Below are 23152 nucleotides of genomic sequence, written 5' to 3' on the forward strand. Positions count from 1 at the left end.
GCTACACAGAGAAACCCTGTCTCGAAAAAACAAAAAAAAACTACATTGGCAGCTAATCTCATGATCAGGAAGGGAAAGATTTTGTTCCCTCATCTTTGGAAACTTTTTCTTGTTAGAGTGATGTGAATATGTTTAAGCCCACTGTGTTTGCTGTCCTGACAGTGCGGAGAGAGACAGTTCAGAGCTAAGTTCAGAACACGGTTTCCTGTGCTCTCCTGAGCTGTGCCAGAAAGAACTGAATAGAGAATTTCTTTTCTTTTGGGACTTAACAATGTTAGAATTGAAACTCATAATTTTTTGTTTGATCTTTAAGAAAAGAGTAATTTCAGACAAAAAATATAGTGAACAGCGTCTTGATGTGCTATCTGCTCTTGTTTTGGCTGAAAACACCCTAAATGGACCAAGCACGAAGCAACGACGACTTATTGTTTCTCTGGCATTAAGCGTTGGCACACAAATGGTAAGTTTATTGCTCTTACTCATGGAATAAACCTGAGGTCTGAGGTTCACAGTTGACTTATTAGCATAAGAAATTTGGCCTTATTGTGATTACACTTCTGTGTTTTCCCTTCTTGCTGATAGAAAACCTTTAAAGATGAAGAGCTCTTTCCTCTTCAAGTAGTCATGAAAAAGCTGGATCTTATCAGTGAACTTAGAGAACGGTAAGTAGAACTGGGTGTGGGATGCCAGTCAGAAGCCATTCTCCCTCCTCAATGCTCCCCCACTCCCAGCCTTGCTGAGATTACAGGGTATGCCACTACAGTCAGCTCTTTTTCTCTTTGGCACAGCATGAATAAGAATGAGATCCACAGGGAGCATTAGTTCCTCTCTGTAACCTCTGTGACTTCACCATTGTCCTGACCTGGGTTTGCTTTCACAGGAAACATGAATCCTCTGAAAGAATTCACATGCGATAAAACAGGGTACCCTCGGTATTTGGCAGGTTCTGGTGTCCATTGGTGTTACTTTATTGGTGCCACTACTGAACTTTCAAATTTGGTGCTTTATAATAAGCTTTATACTTTTCGAGCCATTTGAAGACCATAACGCACCATGTTGTGTAGTTTTATTTGGATATGAACGTTGATTTATTCTCAGAGGCTAGTCATTGGGCTGGACTGACTTGGAGAAGGCTTGTTTTTGCAGGTGCTTATGACTGTTTTCTTTTCATTAAGTGAGTGTAGGTTTCCTAAAGGGACAGTGAGCGCTACACTTTTGACAGTGTTGAGCAATTTTGTTACAGCACAGTTTTCATTTAATGTTCATAATTTTCTTTGCTGTTCTAAGAAGCTGATATTTTTGTAGTTAGTGGTATTTGATTTTCAGTCCTTGAGAGAAGTATGGCCCTTTACTGTAAGATACTTGGGTAAATTTCTTCTCCTATAAGGCTCTAAATAGTCATTTGTTAGCAAAGACAGTCTGTAGGCTCTATGTGACAGATTTATTTGGTCATAGTGACTTTAAAGGAAAAATAAAGTACTCTGTAGTCCTGGCTGGCCCTGGCTGGCCTCCATCTCACAGAGGTCCTCCTCCCAAGAGCTGGGGCTTAATAGAGTTTAGTGCACAGGAGGGCTGAAAAACGAAACAGTGAGGGGATACCAAGGTCTTATCTTTTAAAATTGTTTTTCGCTTTGGAGGCAGGTAAGTTATACATGTAATGCAAGTATTGTTTCAGATAATATTGAAAATAAATTTATTTTAAACATCTATTTAATAGTCTTGGTTTTTCAACAGTCTTAAAACAATTTTGATAATGTAGGGTATTAAAATGTTTTATTGCCTTTGCTCAATTTGAAAAATACTTAGTCTTATGAGTTTGTGTAGTAATGTCGGGTGAAGTGATGCAGAGAATGTAAAGTGTTGAAGACAGACCTCTTCCCCTTAGAGTACATAAAGTCATTCTTTGTGTTGTTGAGTGATACTTGAATTTTGGTACCACTAATTACTTATTACCTTATATTGTAGAGTCCAAACACAGTGTGACTGTTGTTTTTTATACTGGCATCGAGCTGTCTTCCCAATTTATTTAGATGATGTATATGAAAATGCTGTTGATGCAGCTAGATTACATGTAAGTAAATATTAATCTAAAAGAGTAAACATCATTTCTAGCCACTTTTTATGTTTCAAATAGGTCATTAGATTTAATAAACCATCATAAAATTGACCTGTAATGATATTTTGAACAGTATTATTATGTGCATATCCAATCAAGGTTTATATAGTCCATGATTAAATTGTGGATCAATACTAGTGAAGTTACTTGTACTGTGCTTAACTCCTCTCTACATACTTTAGCCATTCTGGCCTCACTTGATTGAGCGTGCCTCAGTAGTCTTGATGTTACTTGTTGGCAGGCTGTGTGTTACTCAGTTTCTTATGGAAGGACGTGTGTTTGAGTGCACAAAGACTAGTGAATGTCAGCTTTTCTTCTTTGTGTGTGTGCGCTTTAATTGTGTGTTTGAGGTTTTTAGGAAAATAAAGCAGTCATAGAGTAATATTTTTTTCCTTCAGGTCAGAGTTTTTGTCTTTGTGTGTAATTAGCCTTTACAGTGTTATTTAGAATTCTGTTTTTTTTTTTTTCTCTAAACTCGGGTATGTTTTAACTTTCTTGCTAGTACATGTTCAGTGCTTTACGAGACTGTGTACCTGCCATGATGTATTCAAGGCATCTGGAGTCCTATGAGCTACTTCTGGATTGCTATGACAAGGAAATTATGGAAATTTTAAATGAGGTAAGAAGATGTTTAAGATGGAAAGCTTAAGAGTAATGCTTTGGAAGATAGCGTGAAGCCATCTTCACTGAATCAAATTATTTAAACAAACCTGAGTGTTAATGAAGCACACTTGCAATTCCAGCACTGGTTGAGGCAGGAGGGTTATGAATTCCAGGCCCTGGCCCTTGTCTCAAGAAAGCCCAAACCAATTATTTACAAATTATAAATTTTTATAAATAATTTTTGTTGGGAAGATAAGATTAAAAATAAGTAAACCTCCCAATATTGTATTCAGTGTGATGGAATTAGGAAAATTTTGTATGCTCTTACTCTCTTTTTGGTTGTCCTCCTGGGTTATCAAACCTTGCAAGTGATCATAAATATTAATTAAAAATAAAATAAATAACTGGTGGCATTTGGAACTCTGATAGACAAGAAAAGATGATTGATTTAATTACATAACAGTGAATTGTGTATGTGTGTATGTGTTTTAATGTGTGTGTAGTTTGTATGTTTCTTTGTATTATCTCTCTGTGCACCTATGCTGTGGTACAAGTGTCCCCACAGAGATCAACCTGAGGTGTCTGTCCCTGTTTTGAAACAGGACAGGCATTGCACAGACCAGGCTAACTGGCTCTAGAGTTGTGGGGAATTCTCTTGTTTGCCATCTCATACTGGGATCTGGCTAGGACTACTGAATCTGACTTTAGCATTGTTCTTGGGATTTGAACTTAGGTCCTCACACTTGTTTATAAGTGCTTTTAATCTGCTGATTCATTCTTCATGATTTAAGAAAATTTGTTTAGATTTATTTTTTTGTGTACTTTTGTTGCCTGCATGTATGTATATGCACAATTTGTGTGCAGCTCCTGTGATTTTTAATGATAATTATAAGAAAATCTGTTTTTCTTTATTGCATATTGCAAGATCCTTCTTTACTTCTATTTTCCATAAATTTTATGCTTTATATTACATATTCATGTTCCTTATAGTGAAGCCATTGGTTGGCTGTTTTTCATGCGAATTAAATTTAATTTCATGAATTAATTAAATTCATGAAAATGAAATCTCAGTATTTAGCTGCCCCCTGACTTAAAAAAAATTACTAGTTTAAAATAGCAGAGTAATTTTGCTTTCAAACAAAAATACAACTTTACCATTGAGGGTTTATCATCCTAAATCAAGACATTATGGTCAGTGTCTCATCAGTGATCTGTGAAGGACAAGGCATGAACAAGTAGGAACGCTGAGTGGGAGTGTCATCTTGAACAGTGCTCCATTCCTTTTGAATAGCATTTGCTGGACAAGCTGTGCAAGGAAATCGAGAAAGACCTGCGGCTTTCTGTGCATACGCACCTGAAGCTGGACGACCGGAACCCCTTCCGAGTTGGCAGGAAAGACTTGGCTCTGTTTTTCTCTCTGAACCCGATTCGGTTCTTCAGTCGTTTCATTGACATTCGAGGTGAGTGCTTCCATGTCCTTCTGACCTGAGTGGCAGGTGACCCTGAGGGTCTCTTACTCCCCAGCAGTGTTTCACTCTCACTGTGTAGCTCAGGCTAGCCCAGGGACCCGGCTGTAGCCCAGATAGACTCTCAGGTCTCCTGCTATGGCCTCTGAGTAGTGAGGCGTATCCCACCACACACAGTCCCTGCTGTTTTGTTGTTTGTTTTTTTAAATTCTTTGAAGATAAGGTTTCACTCTGTAGCAGAGGCTAGTTTTGAACTTACACTCCTCCTGCCTCAGTCGACTGAATGTTGAATCTAGCACCTTATTTTAAAGGAACAAATTTGATTTTTAAATTATGTGGTGTTCTTTTTCTTTGTAACTTCATTTCTCTTTTATTGTTCATGAATCAAACATGGCAAGTTGTGGGTTGTTTTTTTTTTTAGCTTATGTAACTCACTATCTAGACAAGACCTTCTACAATCTCACGACAGTAGCTCTTCATGATTGGGCCACATACAGCGAAATGAGAAATTTGGCTACTCAGCGCTATGGGTTGGTTATGACAGAGGCACATCTTCCTAGCCAGACTCTGGAACAGGTATGTGTAGTGTTTCTGATGTGGTCAGATAGTATGACAGTACTAATTCATAAAATCTGTTTTGTTTGTTTAACCCTAATGACACACACACACACACACACACACACACACACACACACATTTTCTTTTTTAGACTTACTTATTTTATGGGTATGAATGTTTTGCCTATATGTATATATCTGCACTATGTGAGTGCCTGGCACCCACAGAGGTAAGAAGAGAGTGTCAGACTCCCTGGAACTGGAGTTCCTGTGGGGTGGTACTGAGCCACCATTTGGGTTCTGGGAACACAACCAGGTTCTCCATAAGAAAAGTGCTCGAAAAATCAAAAAAAAAAAAAAAAAAAAAAAAGCCGGGCGGTGGTGGCGCACGCCTTTAACCCCAGCACTCGGGAGGCAGAGCCAGGCGGATCTCTGTGTGTTCGAGGCCAGCCTGAGCTACCAAGTGAGCTCCAGGAAAGGCGCAAAGCTACACAGAGAAACCCTGTCTCGAAAAATCAAAAAAAAAAAAAAAAAGAAAAGTGCTCTTAGCCACTGAGATAGGTCTGCATCCCTTAATGTAGTTCTTAAAAGTTTTGTTAAATAAACCTCGTATTTGATAAAAATAAATATTAGATGCTACTTAATGGACTTTACAAAAGAATTAATCATTGTCTTCCTGGGTATACTCAGTTCCGCCAAGAATTTGAAATAAATATAAACATAGATACACACACAGGCTTTGTAGGAATGTACTAAGATAGTGAGATGACTTCTACAGAATTCTAAAAAGTGTAGACAAGGCTGGATTTTAAATGGGTAGTATATTAAATTTAATAAATTAGGAAAAACAGCTGTCCACATAGTTATATGCAAGTTGTAAAGGAGCATTTGGTTTTGCTAATTCAATTAGTCGATTTATAATATTTCAGTATTTTATGAATGTTGCCATTCAGGCTCTCAGTTATTTTGTGTGTAATTCTTTTTAAAATAGTTATGTTAATATTTATCAAAAAAAACGTTCTGTCCCAAAATTTGAGGATCATAAGTTTTCTTTAACCTGGTATATTTATGGATTATTTCCAGGATCATTTTGTGCATCCTTTCATTCATTTGTTTCAGCATCTAGTATATGTTGAGAGAGTGCTGGATAAGGAACCATGTTTAAGGGTTTAGTTGATATACTTATAGCCTAGGGGGAGATAAAAAGTATGTGAAGAAACTTCTGGGATAGAACATAATAAAAGTATAGTATAGTATTTAAGTGTACAATGGTGATATTTTGAGCACTAATTAGAAAAGCTATAGAATAATGCATAGTATACCACTGAGTATTAGGGAAGCATGTTTAGAAAAGAAAGGAGGACTCAGTAGAGTTAAAGGGTTTGGTGGCTGGAGAGATAGTTTGGCATTGAGAGCATGCTTTTCTTGCAGTGGACCTGGGTTTGGTTCCCAGCACCCACATGCTTACAGTGGCATGGGATCCAGCACCCTCTTCTCACCTTTGCAGGCACCAGGCCACAAGTCATGCACAGACCTACATGTAGGCAAAACACCCATACACATTTAAAAAATACACATGCCTTTGATTCCAGCTCTTGGGAAGCAGAGGCAGGCAGATCTCTTGAGTTTGAGGCCAGCCTGGTCTGCAGAGCAAGTTCCAGGACAGCCAGGGTTACACAGAGAAACCCTGTCTTGAAAAACAAAACAAAAGAACGAACGAACAAACAAACATACATACATACATACATACATACATATACTCATACACCATATATGTATATATACATATATGTGTGTGTATATAGTGGAGGCTGAAGAGATGGCTCAGCAGTTGAGAGCATATACTGCTCTTGCAGTAGACCTGAGTTCAGTCTCTAGTACTCACACCAGAAGGCTCACAACTGCCTGTAAGTTCGCCTCCAGATGACCTGATAGCCTTCTATGCACACCCCCACACACTTTCATATAATTAAAAAGATAAAAATCAAACCTAAAAGGGATCCGGTATACTCAGAAGAAGTATAAACTTTAGGAATTAGATGTTCTAAAATTCCAGGGATTTGTCTATTCTAGCTATTTGACTTTAGAAAACTCTGTTAGGTTTGGTTTTTTTTTTTTTTACTTCTGATGTTTAGAAGAATAATATCTAATGTTTTTGAGAATTACATATGAAGAATAGTTCTTGTGTAATTTCTGAAAAGTAGTATGCATTTTTACAAATGTTCTAATGTCTTTTAAGTAACTTTTGGAGTCTAGTCATTAGTTGACTTTGTAACAAATGAAGAGAAGCTGAAGGATAGTCAGGAAATAGCTGTGGTTCTGGGTCTTGTGAAGCAGGTTTGTTTCTGTACATGGAAGAGGGATAAAATACAGAGCAGCCAGACACTCAAGTGTGTATAAGTGGTTCTTGGAACTTTGTTGGTGTCTTTTATGTAGTTTATAAAAATAGTGCGAGTGTTGGGCAGCAGTGTAATCAGTAAGGTGTTATGTTGGTACACGTGTGACTAACCATGCGCCACTAACAGTCATGGGTTTCTGTGTGGATTGTTGTAGGGACTTGATGTTCTGGAGATTATGAGAAACATTCACATATTTGTCTCTCGATACCTCTATAATCTCAATAACCAGGTGAGTGGAATTTTAAAAAGATACGATTGATTGTTTTGTGTTTTTAAGCCAAGCTTTCATTCTGTGCTCCCGACTGACCTAGAATTTAAATAAATCTAGCCTAGGCTGGCTTTGGGTTAATGCCTACAGAGTGTTGGGATTACAATGATACAAGACCTTGTTTAGCTAGAGTTTTCCTGCCTGGTCCACAGTCAGGACAAATCTCTCTCACCCGCCAGTCCCACAGCCGCTCAGACCCAACCAAGTAAACACAGAGACTTGTATTGCTTACAAACTGTATGGCCATACCAGGCTTCTTGCTAACTGTTCTTATATCTTAAATTAATCCATTTCCATAAATCTATACCTTGTCACGTGGCTCGTGGCTTACTGGCATCTTCACATGCTGTTTGTCATGGGTGTGGCTGGCAGTGTCTCTGACTCAGCCTTCGACTTCCCAGCCTTCTTCTCCTCCTTGTCCCACCTATACTTCTTCCTGCCTGACTACTGGCCAATCAGTGTTTTATTTACTAACCAATCAGAGCAACACATTTGCCACACAGAACATCCCACAGCAACCTTGCCCAACTCAGATCAAGTTTAAAACAAGGATGGCTTTATAATGGAATGGCCGCAAGGTCAGGAATTGACTTTTCAAAGGTGAAAGTTGATAAAATGTGAAAAACAGAGAATGATATGTAGATATGTAGAGATTGTTTTTCCCCTTGAGACAGGGTCTTAGAATGTAGCTCTGGCTAGCCTAGAACTCACTGAATAGGCCAAGCTGGCCTTGGCTGCAGAAAGATTTGCATGCCAGGTGCTGGCATTAATGGATGCACCACCACAGCTGCAGTGGTTGAGGTACCTGGTTCTTCTTTGCTGCAGTGTGGTGGTGTCACCTTCTGGAGTGACTTTTCAATTAAATTATCCTTAATGAAAAGATTTTAAACTTTTCCTTGGGTTATTGACCAGTCTTTGCAATGAGGTGTATTCTTGTTGTTCATGAATTTGTTTGCATTGCAGATTTTTATTGAACGGACAAGCAATAATAAACATTTGAATACTATTAATATTCGACATATTGCTAATTCAATTCGAACACATGGGACAGGGATCATGAATACAACAGTAAGCATCTTTTTGTGGGTTTGGTGGGTAATAGACTCTTGTCAAATTTAGTAATTTGGAAGATTATTTTTTATAGAGTATTTTGGTAAGCACACACTACTTTCTGTTTATATCATACCTGAATTTCCATTTTTTATCTGATAGTATAAATAAAAGTATCTGTTGCTACCATTGTGTTGAATGAGGTAGGTGCTATGATGGAAAAGGCTTTGTAAGGTCTCTTAGCCCTCTGGACCATATTGTTAGCAGTGGAAGTCACTACACTGTATGTGTGTGTTGGTTCTCTGAAAGTTACTTTGGAAATGAGTCGCTGGGACCAGTTCACTTACTGTCATTAGTGATGTTTTTGAGGGAGTGGGATGCCTCATTATTTAATAACCATATGCATAAGCAATTTACTAAAGATAATTTGAATTTAATTTGAAATGGGCAGTTACTTGTAGAGATCACTAAACTTGTAAACTGTTTTTCCTCTCATAAGGTGTGGTTAATTTTTCCAGGAGAGGAGAAAAATGTGAGTGCTTAAAGAGACCATTAAACTATTTGGTGTAAGGGAAGGAGTATGAGGAGAAGACTAGGAAGCCAAATGGGGGTCATTGTGGTGCACACCAAAGAAGGTTGTAGTTTCTGAGGTGATGTGTATGATACGGTTAGAGCCTCCTCCAGTGGTTAGCAATGTGGATAGTCAACATTTTAAATAGAAGGCATCCTCAGACCTGAGGAGAAATGCTTTCTTCCATCAGAGCAAACACTGTGTAACAAATGTTGGTAGAAGATTTTATGTTTATCAGGCATTGTGAGCTAGGCATGCAAGTGAAAAGGTAGGCAGTCTCTGCCTTCTTGGTGATAGAGTATTGACATTCATGTAGGTTACCTGGGAGGGAGATGGGAATCAGAGTGGCAGGTTATCCACTAATACAGTGGGAAGGAGAGAAAAAGAAAAATAGAAAAGACCAAGGCCTTTATGCCTTAAATGTTTATGTCATAAATAAGCACCCATTTGTGTAACTAGGTAAGTATGAACAGTAAATTTACCATTAGTAATATATGAGAGTAATGGTACAGGGATTAGTGTAGGGCTTCCATTGCAGTACAGAACTCATTTTATGAAGCACAGAATACTTGAATCTCAGCTCTCATCTCACTTTCTGAAGATTTGTGTTGGGCCTTTAGGTAGTTATTCTCCGAGGACTACACTCTTAATTTTTAGAAATGATTGCAGTTGTGACTTAATGATTTGATAATACATGTTTAAGTTGTCTGCTACTTTGCTGGAATATAAGCTTGATGAGCACGAAGACCTCTAGCAGTTGGAGAAAGATTTCAGAGCCATATAGATGAGTGGCTGATACCTTCCTCAGCATCCCGTCTTTTATGTACATGTCCTTCCAGCCTTGCAGATTAGTAATAAGGCATCTTGTTGATGGGAACAGGGGAACAAGTGACTGGGATTTAAATGGCTTAAATACTGGGGTTGAATTGTTTCCCAGTGTAAGTCTTAGGATTATCATGAGAACATTTTCTTCTCCCCTCCCTTTTCTTTCCTCTTTTGGTAAAAATGTGTAAGAGAAGTCTGTAGAAATTTCTATAAATTTGGGCAGTTAAAAACTATTGAAGTATTTCAGCTCAGTATTAGTTGAACTTTATAAATAAACAGTACTTTTAGGTCAATTACTCTGTAACATTTATTTGAAATTTCATATTAACTTCATTTTTTAATTTTAATTTTATAGGTTAATTTTACCTACCAGTTTTTGAAAAAGAAGTTCTATATATTTAGCCAGTTTATGTATGATGAACATATCAAATCCAGATTGATTAAAGATATTCGGTTTTTCAGGGAGATCAAGGACCAAAATGATCACAAGGTATGCTGCGCCTTCTTAGGTCCCTGAGTTTGACTGCTGTGTAAATGACAGATGCTTATACTAGCTAGGCTTTGTTGCTTAGACCTCTGTGGGTGGTCTGCCCATGTCGCCTGTGTCTGCCCTCCTCTCCTGCTTCCCTATGGTTCCTTATGTTCTCTAGAATATCAATGATCATTGTAGCCCAGCTTATTTTATTTGACAATAATACACATACAAAACCATGCTCTTTTTGGAGCATTTAAACAATGTCAGGTACATCTGCTTCCCCCCTTCTCTTCCCAGTTCTGTTTCTGGAGGCAGTTGTTGTTAGTGTAGTGCAGTGCCATTCCTGGCTCTCCACAATAAACATCTGTAGCTTCACCCATTTTATAGAGAGTGCTTTTTATGGAGGAAACAGAGCAATCTTGTCATTGTTTGTATCATGCTCTTGATGTCTGCAGATAGCCCTGCTTCATTGTTTTTAAGAGTTAATATAGGAAAGTTATTTAACCCCAACTCATGCTATTTTAGTTATCTCCCCTCTCTTCTTAAAAACAGAGCTCTAGATAGCATATCTCTAATCTGTTTCTGAAGGAAAGTATCCTTGAAGAGAAATTTCTAGACTAATGAATGAGAATGAATGCTCTATGTTTCTAACACTACAGAGATACTGCACAGTTGATTCCCCACCACTAGTTTTTAGGAATGCTGTTTTGGGGGCCTGGGGATGTAGCTTCTTGGAAATGGACTTGTCTGCCATGCCCCGGTACCATGAGGAAACAAAATACACCTGGAATAACCAAGACCAACAGAACCTGTGCTCATAAACAGAACTGTTTTCCCTTGTAAGGTTAAAAAGCTGTTGACCTGCAGGAAGTTAGTAGGACAGAGGCCATAACTGAAGGTAGAGAGCCTACATGCTTAGATGTGTTGTGGATCTGCTTTGCTTTTGTAGAACTGTTTGGGTTTCACAAAGATTGAGCTAGCCTCAGCTGCTCGTATACTAGTTCCTCAGTGTATTCCGTCATAGTGAAGGAGTTACTATGACAGTACAGTCATCAGTAGAGAAGTGTACTAGATGGAAGTTACAAGTAACCATGCTGCTATAGAGAGCTGGTGTCATTGTCTGTTAGCCAGAACTTGAACCACCACCACCCCCAAATTGATGAAGGCAACTAGAATTTTTTTTTTTTTTTTTTTTTTTTTTTGGTTTTTTGAGACAGGGTCTCATGTGAGGCTGGCTCACACTTGCTACATAGCCAAGGAGGGTCTTGAACTCTTGATCTTCCTGCTTTTGCCTCCCAAATGCTGCCATCATAGGTTGGTGCTGCTGAACTTAGCATTTAAAGCAGCTAGTGTATTTATTTGGAAGGAGCGTGTTTATAAATTCTCTGGCAGCAAGCCTGTAGAAACTTGGCTGAGTTTCTTTTTTCAGTCTGATAGCGTAGTTAAGTGTTAGGAGGCTAATAATGGTGGTGGGGAAATAAGTTGAGTCTGATCACTTTTTCTCTTTAGCGATACTAAAACAGCAACAAAAGCATTGACCTTGAACACCAGGAGGGTTTGTTGTTAGACAGATTTTCATTAAATTGACCTGAACATCAGGAGGGCTTTTGTTGTTGTACAGATTTGTCATTAGACATGAGTGATTTATTTTTTGTAAAGAATAATGAAATACAAAATTAGAAAGGACAGTGATACTAACATGATCAATTTAGTAAGAATTTTATGTTTTAAGGGCCTAAAAAAAATCTTTAAATTTATCTCTTTAGTATCCTTTTGATAGAGCAGAAAAATTCAATCGTGGCATAAGAAAACTTGGAATCACACCAGAGGGACAGAGCTACCTTGACCAGTTCAGGCAGCTCATCAGCCAGATTGGTAAGTCACTTAAAAGTATTGAGAAACACAGACCAAGTACCAGACTCACAAATACCATGTACAAGATAGCACGTGCACTGTTGTGTGAGTGCTTCTACTTGACTTCATCCCACTTACTAAACTGTTGTGTAGAAACTGCTGATAAGTAGTTAAATAAAATTAGTTAAAACAAATTAGACATTCACTTTATAAATACATCCTCAGAGTTACATTCATATTTAAAAATCAACTGGTAAGTAAAAGTTAGTAGTTTAATAGGTTTTGTGTAAATTTAATTATAGATTATATATTTAATGACTTCTTTTTCAGTACAGTGTCATTTCGTACTTTTGTACGATTTGTTGTGTTTTAGAAGCGGACTTGACTTCTCAGAAACAGTACATAATTTTTAAAGGGAAGAACTGCATTTAAACCCAAAGGTTAGCAGGCTCTCGATCTTCTCAGAGCTATTCACATGTGTTGTCTCTGTTAATGTCATCACAGCGAGCCTGTGAAATAGGCTGAAGAGAAACTGCCAGCATGTGAAAAATCTTTTCAGTTGATACCTGTCTGCTGAAATAGATACTACTGATATTTATTGAGCATGCTCTCAGGGCTATAGCTCTGTATGAAACCACCCACAGTATCTAAAGTATTACTCCATTCACTCATCCTGGAGGATTTATTTGTAACAAATAAATGCTTTCGATGCTGATGTGACAGTAAATGCAGTCTCTGCCTTTTAGAGTCTTAACACGTGGGGGTTGACATACAGTAATTTATATAGTTGGAGCTAGGCCACAGATAACAAATTGAATCTCAACTTGAACTCAGTAGTCTGACTAGGGCTTTTGCTTTTAATTCTATGCTTAGCTTGCCTCTTATATTAGTTGAAACAGTTAAACTAAGTATTTAATTCTTAAAAGATATATGTTATGAGGCCAGAGAAATTGCTCAGAGGTTCAGATGTTCTTTCAGAGGACCCAGGTTCAATTCCCAGCACCCACATGGTAGCTCACAACTATCTGTATGTAACTCCAGTTCCAGGGGATCTGACACCGTCACACCAGCGCACATAAAATAAAATAAATTACATATTTTTAAAAAGACCCTCTAGAGACATAACACACTCTAAATAAAATATATAATTTTAAAAATGTATGTTACATATTTTTTAAAGCCTGAACAATTGGAACAGGCCTTAATGTAGCTCATGATCCTTACTGTGTAGCATTAATATCCAGAACTGTAATGCTTATGAAATATTAACTGTTACCTTTTTTTAGCCTTTTTTGTTTTTTTGTTTTTCGAGACAGGATTTCTCTGTGTAGTTTTGTGCCTGTCCTTGAACTCACTTTATAGCCCAGGCTGGCCTTAAACTCACAGAGATCCACCTGCCTCTGCTTCCTGAGTGCTGGGATTAAAGGCGTGCGCCACCACTGCCCAGCTGGCCTGTTTTTTTCTTACAAATAATTTCATTTCCAGTATATATCGAATTCCTCTTGTGATGCAGGACATGTTTGCTCAAGGGATGGGATAGTGAAGAAGGCAAATGTCATACTCAATGGATCCATATCCTAGTTGAGAAAAAAGGCAGACAAAAAGATAGGATATCCATTAATAAATTCTGGATAAAATGTCATGGATCTGTGCAGTGATATTCAGGAAGACTTTCAGGGAAGTAAAAGTTGAACCAGGGATCTGAGTAATGGGACAGAATAAACCTTGTGTGTATCTGGGGAAAGAGAATATCGGTCATGCAATGGGAAGTGTAAAACCGTGTGTCTCCTAGGTGTTTTTGAGGAATAGTCTGGAATAGGGCTAGAATGAAGCTAATGAAGACCTGAGTAGCAAGGCACACCTGGAGCAGCAGCCCCGGGCAGGATCATGCAAGGCTGTGTTGGCACATGGAGAACGGATGCTGTTCTTTAATGGTGCAGTTTTCAGAAGGACATGACATGCCCCCGTTGAGTTGATGAGATGGAGGGGTACTGTGGGTGCTGAAGGAGGTAGTGGGGAGGTAGAGTCAGCCATTGCATATCACAGTAGTCTACAAGAGACTTTGATGGTGGAATAGGGTGAAAACTCATTTTGAACCTCTTTTTTCCCACGCCCACTGCTCCTGAAGATTGAACCTAGGTCCTCATGCATTAGACAAGTACACTACCACTGAGTGGTATCTTTAGCCAGATTCTGGCTCTGTTTTCGGGGTAGAGCCAGTATAGTTGTGCACTGATAGGGTGAGCTGTGTCAAAGGAAGGAAGTAGTCGGGATGGTGTCAGGGCATTTGTCCTGAGCAACTGCAGGGATGGAATTCCAGTTTCTGGAAGAGGAAATATAGTTGGGGATAAAGGTCTTTAGTTTGACTTGGATGTAATTACATGTTTAATTTGTCTTTGATGTATAGGTATGAGTACTGGATAAAAGTTTAGAGATAGAGGAGTCCAGGCTAGAGAGACAGATGTGGGAGGTACCAAGTAAAGATTTCCTGACACCACTTCAGAGGAGGATGTGAGTGTGTGGGAAATTATACTGTAATTTTAAAATGCTTGATCATTTTAATGAAGCTGGCAATTAATGATTTTAATTTATCAATTGAATTACACTTAAAATATTATTGTTTATATGTATCAAAATCTAACTTAAATGCATAACTCTGCAACAGTTTTCCTTTTTATGGAACAGAAACTAAAAATAATAGCAGAATATTTTGGTATTTAGGAATGGAGACTCTTCGGTTGACTACTTTATGTAACATGTTCTGATTGTTAGAATTGCTCATAAAGATGTGCTTTTTCTGTGTGTGATTTTTGAAGGTAATGCTATGGGTTATATCCGAATGATCCGATCTGGTGGTCTCCACTGCAGCAGCAATGCCATTAGGTATGGATTCCAACATGACTGCTTCCTTGTTTGTGAAGTTTGTCTTTCTTTTATGATACTGCAGCAGAGGGGTCTGTCTTTGTTAATACATTTTCAGGCTGTGGACCTCTTGTTACTGCCCTGCCCTCTGCCCCTCATGTGTACTCACTAAACCTAAAACATGAATTTTTTCCTCTTATATTTTAAGATTATATTAGAGGACTAGAGAAATGGTACAACATTTACTCTTCCAGAGTACTTGAGTTCATTCCCAGTACCCATATGGCTACAAACAACTGGCTGTAACTCTAGATCCAGGGGGTCCAAGACCCTCTTTCAGCCTCCACAGGCTTAGTGCAGACACACAGGCAGGTAAATACTCATACACATGAAATAGAATTAAATAAATCTTTTTTTTTTAAATTTTTTTTTTTTTTAAAGAAAAGGGTTTCTTTAAATGAAAAAAACAGACTACGCCGGGCAGCAGTGGCGCACACCTTTAATCCCAGCACTCGGATCCCAGCCAAGCAGATCTCTGTGAGCTCGGGGCCAGCCTGGTCTACAGAGTGAGATCCAGGACAGGCACCAAAACTACACAGAGAAACCCTGCCTAGAGAAACCCTGCCTCGAAAAACCAAAAAAAGAAAAAAAAAAGACTATATCTTTGAAAATATTTCCCTAAAGAACAGTGAATTGATTTTTATCAGCATAACTAGTGAATGTAAAGGTTGTATGATTTTGAATATTAAAATGTGACCACATAAAATTTTATTTGGAACTAAAGTGATATTAACAGTATTACTTGAAATGCAAAGTTTTTCCTAAATACATCCTTAACTTTTGCCGTTCCATAGTACTTTTCATGTATATGTTGGTTGCATGTAATTTTTCTGCCCCCTGAATTCCTTCTCAAATTCTCACATAGATTTGTGCCAGATCTTGAAGACATTGTGAGTTTTGAAGAGCTAGTAAAGGAAGAAGGGCTTGCAGAAGAAACACTCAGAGCAGCCAGGTAAGCTGGAGAGTGGCCAAGGCTGGGAAGTTAAGATGTGCTTACAGCAGACAAAACCAGACGGCAGTGAAAAGATAGATATGACAGTGTTTGTAGTCTCAACTGAGGAAATGGGCTGTTTTTAAAGACTATGGTATTCTAAGATCATTAGATCAATCTTTAACTTGAACAAACAGTGATCTTTTGGAACATGCTGTCCATATGCAGTCACATACTCCTGTCTGGAGTGACTGACTGTAGGTGAGACCTAAAACTTCATTTGTAAAACCAACCAGTGCTGAAGACACGGCTCAGTGGTTAGTAAGAGCATTTGGAGCTATTGTAGAGGACTTCAGTTCCCAGCCGCCACATGGAGGCCCTAGGGTGATGGCTAAAAAGTTAGAGAAAGAGTTGAATATACAGATGGTTCCTCAACTAAGTAAAGTAATTTTAACTTTAAAATGATAAGCATTCATTTGAAACCATATTTCTTGTTTTTGATTTTGGATCTTTTTCTAGGCAAGCACTGTGATTGTTGTGATGCCAGGCTGGGGCAACAGGAGCAGCTCCCAGCCAGCAGTGTGGTCTGCTGCTAAGCTGTGCTGTTGAGTAGCTTAGGGGTGTTCAGTGCAGTTCTCCTTCATTTTCCACATACCGCGTGGCCAGTTTATTAAGATGTGCATGTCACAGGATGAAGAGCATCTGTAGTTGCATCCTGTACATCTTGAAGAACCTTGTACTGGTGGAGGTTGAGAACAGTAGTGGTTCTACTCAATCCCCAGTCATAGCAGCTGCAGGTTCTGAAGTTTGTAAGAGAAGGTCAGCTCCTGAAAGGGGACCAGATGGAGGGTGAACAGATGCTAGAACCATTAGGTAACAGTAAGCATGGGTTCTCAAGAAATAAAGACCCAGCAAGATCAATTAATAGATAAAATGCTTGCTGCCAAGCTTGATGACCTGAGTTGAAGCCTTAGAACCCACATGGTGAACAGAGGAAACCAGCTCCTGCAAGTTCTCTGATCTTTACACGCTCATACACTTGTTTACATGTACATATGCATGCACACCTGTACACACACTCTTACACTAATGTTTAAAAAAAAATGGGTGAGAGATGGCTTAGCAAGTAAGAACACTTGACACTTAGCCTAACAACCTGAGTTTCACCCTCAGAACCCATATGTTGAAAAGAAACTGACTCCCACAGGTTGTCGTCTAACTTGGACACAGGTATGTGCACATGTGCCTGGCACATGCACAGTCATACACATATATGTGCATGGACACAATAAATAAATGCAAAAAAAAGAAAAGGAAAAAGAAAAGAAATACAAACTACTCTTTAAGCCCTCGGATGCTGTATTCTATTTTAGGGACTAAGTTCATTAAGTAATACTGATTAGTTTCTGCTCATTCTGAAGTCCAAAGAAATTTTATGCTGTTTCCTGATTTTGAGTGGCATTACTTAACCTGAGAGACCTGGATTCTTAAAAGGCCACACCTTTGAAAATGAACCAAGGAATGTTTTGTTTTGTTTTTTAGGCATTTGGACTCAGTCCTCAGTGATCATACCCGAAATTCTGCTGAAGGTACAGAATATTTCAAAATGCTTGTAGATGTTTTTGCTCCAGAATTTCGAAGGCCAAAGAATATACATCTCCGAAACTTCTATATCATTGTCCCTCCTCTAGTGAGTATTTGAAAAACTAGAAGTGAGTTTTTAACAGGTGTTAGTACAGATTCAGTTTCCATAAAGCATGAAGTATATTCATACCCTTGGCTGTCAGTGGGATTGTGACGTCAGGGATGGTGACCAAGAGCTTGGACTTGTGGCTGACGGTTCATAGATAGGCGACAGGTTCTTCCTAATAGAAGAGAAGTCTGGTATCATCAGTCACTTGAGTGTGTATCCTGCATGTGTGCCCTAGGATCTTTACACAGGATTTAACTGCTCCCTGTAGATGAATGTATTAGAATGTCAGATTTGTTCTAACCTATCTTTTTGGGATAACTTCTCTTTTCAGTTATGAATACTAACACCTATAATAAATTTGTAGTGCTTTCTTCTAAATTATTTGTTTTCTTTGCTAATTCCATAATTGCTGTCTAAAAACAACTCAAGTTATCACAAGTTATATTATTAAAACAATTATTGCAGTGAGAAATGAGTTTAGAAAGGTATATATTAATAATAAATCTATTCTTAGAAGGTTTCTGTACTAAATTTTTCTTTCAAATTTTTTAGTAGACATCTTTAAAACTGAACACACACAGGCACATTATAGCTTTTCTTACATCTGATTTGGATCAAGAGTAGTTTTCCATACTTTGGGGTGTGGCTCACTCCATGGAGTACTTGTCTAGCATGAGTCCCTGGGATCTACCCCCAGCCCTGAGTATTCTGGATGTGGTAGTCCATTCTTGTAGTCTCTCCTTGGGCAATAGGAACAGGAGGGTCCAGAGTTAAAGCTATCCCTGACTAGCCTGCTGCTTTTCCGTAGGGTCAGCTTTGAGTCCCACACCTGCCACGGTGGCTCAGAATAGTCTGTAGCCACAGTCCCAGGGGATCTGACCCCCCACCCCCCTTCTGACTTCCATGGGCACTGCATGCATATGGTGCCTATATATACATCCAGGCAATAATGTATACACATAAAAACAAATTAAAGAGAAATTTTAAAATGCTCAAAACAAAAACCCCCTTTTCCTGAATCACTAGTTACATAGTTTCTGAGCATCACCACCTGTTATTGTTATCCACCACTGAAGACCTTTCTCTTCACACATTTTTTGCTTTAGAAATCTGTTGTTTACTATGTTTTATAACTCTTTATGTGGTAGATATGCTCATACCCATTTGCAGAGTGCCAAGGTTAAAGATGTGTGGTATTTGGTAATACTATACTAACTTTAAGTCTCCCCATGGTTCTTTACTCTGGAGAACATTATATTCAGGCCATGGCAGGCAGCCATGGAACCATTGGTAAATTTTGGGAAGAGTCTGGATTTTTTAAAAATTCAGTTACATAATGGACTAAGTGTAGTACAAAGACATAGCATGCTTATTTTTTTCTGCTTTATAGTCTGAGTCCAGAGGGAGAAGATAAATATAAGTGAGCTGCCCCCCCAAAAGATTTAAATGGGAGTGGTAAATATTTCACAAATTGATGGTGATTATCAGATATTTTATGCTTAGTAAGAGCTACTACTAAATAAGTAGTATTTTAGGAGGAACTGTGAAAGCAGAAGGAAAGATTGCTTTTTTATTTTTATTTTTTAGTTTTTTGGGACAGGGTTTCTCTGTATACCTTTGGTGCCTGTCCTGGATCTTGCTCTGTAGGCCAGGCTGGCCTTGAACTCACAGAGATTCGACTGCCTCTTCCTCCCGAGTGCTGGGATTAAAGGCGTGCGCCACCACCACCCAGCTTGGGATTGCTTTTTTAAAAGTGCTTGTGTTTTGAGGTAAAGTGAAACCATTTTCTTCTCCCCTTGTTTCCTTGTGTTTCACTTTGGGTCTGAATCTTCCAAGAGTCAATGTTCTCACTCTAAACTGTGCACAGTAACTTCCAGTGAGCATGGTGCCAGGGTAAAGGTCAGTGGAGGGAATTCTCATACTTAGAAGACTTGGCAGAAAAGCCCTCAAGAGACACTTAAGGATCTGTGTCCTCACCAAGAGGCAAAGAGGAGCTGAGAAGAAATTCTTTTTGAAGTTCTTGAAATGTCTGTTACAGCAAATTCAGCAGATTTTATTAACTCAATTGTTTTTCTGTATCTTACCTCTTTTTAGACTCTCAACTTTGTAGAACATTCTATAAGCTGCAAAGAGAAACTGAATAAAAAAAATAAAACAGGAGCTGCATTTACTGATGATGGTTTTGCCATGGGTAAGCTTAGTAGAACGATTTTCCCATTTTAGTTTACCTTAAAGTGGGCTCTTAGAAGAAGAATTTGCTTGAAAATAAACTTATATACCCTTTGTGCTTTTAAGTGAGGCCCTTTCCAGCCTCTGTGTTATCATTTAGTACCATTAGACCACAAGGAAGTTTGCTAGGTTGCCCTGTGTTTGGGCTTGCCTTGTTGTGGTTTTAGTTTTACATCTTACATTTGGTTTCACTGGTGCCTGTAACTTCTTCATTTCTTTTCTGTCTGTTCATCTTTGGAAGATTGTTTCATGAACATATATAGCTCTGGTTTACTGATGATGTCCATCGTCGTATTATTTTATTCTTTTTTTTTTTTCTTTAATACTTTTTACCTTTTTTTCCCCTTAAACCAAGGAACCTAGAAGAGATTTGGTTAACTTTGTTTCTGCTGTGAAATGTGATTTGAAAGTGCTGATTTAAGTGGCTAGCTTAGTGCTTGGAATTGTGGGTGCTGGAGAAAGAGGAACTGAACTCACTGAAATGTAAATTTTGGTTTTGCTAATGACTGCAGGTGTGGCTTATACCTTAAAGCTTTTGGATCAGTACCAGGAGTTTGATTCACTTCATTGGTTCCAGTCTGTTAGAGAAAAATACATAAAGGAGATAAGAGCAGTTGCTAAGCAACAGAATGTGCAGTCAACTAGCCAAGATGAGAAGTTGCTACAGACCATGAACCTCACTCAGAAGCGACTGGAGGTCTATCTACAGGTAGTGGCCCTTGGATCCAGATCCCTCTGACTAACATGTGATGTGCATTACACTTGATATCTGAAATCATATGAGATAATAGCAGTAAAAAGAATACATGTTAGAATTGATATTTGGAAACCATTTGGTCATAAAAAAATAGATTGCGCTGGGCCACATGGCTTAGTGGATAACATGCTTGTCCTGCAAGCCTGGGGGCTGGAGTTAAGATTCCCCTGAACCCTAGAAAAGCTGTTAGTTCCTGTAATCCTAGCACTTAGATGGCAGATTCAGGAAGGACCTTCCAGCAAGCTGGCTAGCTAGTCTACCCAGAATCAGTGGGCCCGAGGTTTGAGTGACAGACCATGCCTTAATAAATGAAGTGAAGAGTGATTGAGGAGGACACCCAACTTCAACTTTGGACACACAAGCATACACGCACACACGCACACATACAAACAAAGATACTCAACCTCACATGTGAACAGACTTGGACACACCGTACACAAGAATGTCCACGGTACTTAGAGCTCCTTTGGAGACATCAAAATACTACTTTGGCTGAGGGGCCCCCAGCTGGATCAGGCCCTCTGAATAGGTGAGACAGTTGATTGGCTTGATCAGTTTGGGAGGCAACTAGGCAGTGGGACCAAGTCCTGTGCTCATTGCATGAGTTGGCTGTTTGAAACCTGGAGCTTATGCAGGGACACTTGGCTCAGTCTGGGAGGAAGGGACTGGACCAGCCTGGACTGAGTCTACCAGGTTGATTGCAGTCCTTGGGGGAGGATTTGCCCTGGAGGAGGTGGGAATGGGGGGTAGGCTGGGTGTAAGGGGAGGGTGTGGGAGCGGGGAGAATAGGGGAACCCGTGACTGATATGTGGAACTGAATGATATTGTAAAATAAAATAAAAATAAATAAATAAATAAATTGCAGAAATACAAAATAAAAAAAATACTACTTTGTTTTTTTTGCTGTAAGTATTTACTTTTTTATTTCAAATTTTCTCATGTAGGAATTTGAACTGCTTTATTTCTCACTGAGCAGTGCAAGAATTTTCTTCAGAGCAGACAAGACTGCGGCTGAAGAGAACCAGGAAAAGAAAGAGAAGGAAGGTTAGTGAGTGACATAATTGTGCGAAGACCAGTGAGTCTTGACAGTAGCCACCAGTGTTCCTTCCATTTTCTTGTCAGATTTCTAGTTTACATAATCTGGAAAATAATAAAGACCTAGAAATTAATGTTTTACTAACACCTGATGGGTCCCATGTGATGTGGAAGGAAGGTTTGTTTACTCCTAAGTCCGTGTTCTAGGTCATTTCACAGAAACAAACTGAGCAAGCGGCTTCCTTTTCCTTAGTGCTCAAGCCTGTATGGGGGGAGGAAGGAAGAGGCTGATGAACTGCAGCTGGAAACAGCTGTGCCACACAGATGACCAAAGTGACAGTGGGTTTAAGGCGGTGTGACACCCCTGGGATGTGGAGTGCATGATAAAGAACATCCACTCTGCACAGTGAGGTCCATGCAGCAGAGAATGCTGTGCCTGGGAGTTGTTTCCATTTGAGCCCCTGTGGAATGCCTTGTACCCGTTCTAGTCTGTGGGTAATGGAGGCTTACAGACTTGATTCAGTGTGCAGAGCCTTGTGCCCATCTAGTCTGTGAGTAATGGAGGCTTACAGACGTTAATCAATGTGCAGAACCTTGCTCAGAGCTTCACTGTTAAGTCTCCATTCCTCTCAGACTTGACATGGAAAAATAATTGTCTCTTCTGAGGAATACATGGTTCATTTTTTTTCTGTTGTGGAAATTATCAAACTTAACACAGGTACAGGAGCTAGGTAACATTTAGAATTTTATGGGTTTTTTTTCTTGTTTTTCTTATTTGTCATGTTAATTTTCATAAATTGAGCTGTAAAATATTTTCATAAGGTGGTTTTTAAATTTTTTTTTATTTTTTGCAGTGAGCGGAGGCTGTTTCTTTGGGTAGACTTATGAGAACATGTGTATTCTTGTCAGTATTGCATATGTTAAATGTTACTTATCAGTGCTAGGTATTAGAAACATACCCAGGTATTTTTAAAATCTGAACTAACAAGCATGTGCTGAAAATGACTCCAGATGCTTAGTCTCTATAAAGCGACAACTTGTCCATACTGTTGTTGGGTTTGTGTTCAGGGTAACAGGAGCGGGCAAATGCGTCTGAAGAAATGTGCGCTGGGATCCTCTAAGTGTGAGGTCACAGTTGTTGCTTTGGTTTTGCTGAGGCATTCCCTAGTGCAGCTGACAGAGCGGGCGGCAAGTGTGTTATGTCTGTGCTCTAAGGCCTGGAGCATGAGCAGCCACAGTCAGCCTGGCCTTGAGGCTCGTGCTGGGGAGCTCCTGGCTGTGTCTTCTTCCTCAGCACTGTTAGGGCGCTGTCTGGTCAGGCTACTCACAGGCCTGCTCAGTCTTCCCAGCTCATTACGACTGTTGAGCTGCAGTGGCACGGTGATGAGAGCTGTGTAGTAC

At 39.1% G+C, this 23152-nt stretch overlaps 1 protein-coding gene across 3 annotated transcripts in view; it reads left to right on the forward strand.

Annotated features, from left to right (window-relative positions):
• The window catches only part of Washc4 (WASH complex subunit 4), a 59710-nt gene that overhangs the window by 33323 nt on the left and 3235 nt on the right, over window positions 1–23152 (forward strand). For all 3 annotated transcript variants that reach the window (XM_028883608.1, XM_028883609.1, XM_028883610.1), the window contains 16 exons: window positions 314–460; window positions 583–662; window positions 1966–2071; window positions 2619–2735; window positions 4011–4179; window positions 4607–4761; window positions 7296–7370; window positions 8373–8477; window positions 10211–10345; window positions 12097–12205; window positions 15001–15067; window positions 15972–16058; window positions 17580–17727; window positions 19825–19921; window positions 20472–20668; window positions 21661–21760. In XM_028883608.1, coding sequence (XP_028739441.1) covers window positions 314–460; window positions 583–662; window positions 1966–2071; window positions 2619–2735; window positions 4011–4179; window positions 4607–4761; window positions 7296–7370; window positions 8373–8477; window positions 10211–10345; window positions 12097–12205; window positions 15001–15067; window positions 15972–16058; window positions 17580–17727; window positions 19825–19921; window positions 20472–20668; window positions 21661–21760 — 1894 coding nt within the window. The remainder of the gene's footprint in view (window positions 1–313; window positions 461–582; window positions 663–1965; window positions 2072–2618; window positions 2736–4010; window positions 4180–4606; window positions 4762–7295; window positions 7371–8372; window positions 8478–10210; window positions 10346–12096; window positions 12206–15000; window positions 15068–15971; window positions 16059–17579; window positions 17728–19824; window positions 19922–20471; window positions 20669–21660; window positions 21761–23152) is intronic.

Source organism: Peromyscus leucopus, chromosome 18 (assembly GCF_004664715.2).
Source record: "Peromyscus leucopus breed LL Stock chromosome 18, UCI_PerLeu_2.1, whole genome shotgun sequence".
NCBI lineage: Eukaryota > Metazoa > Chordata > Mammalia > Rodentia > Cricetidae > Peromyscus > Peromyscus leucopus.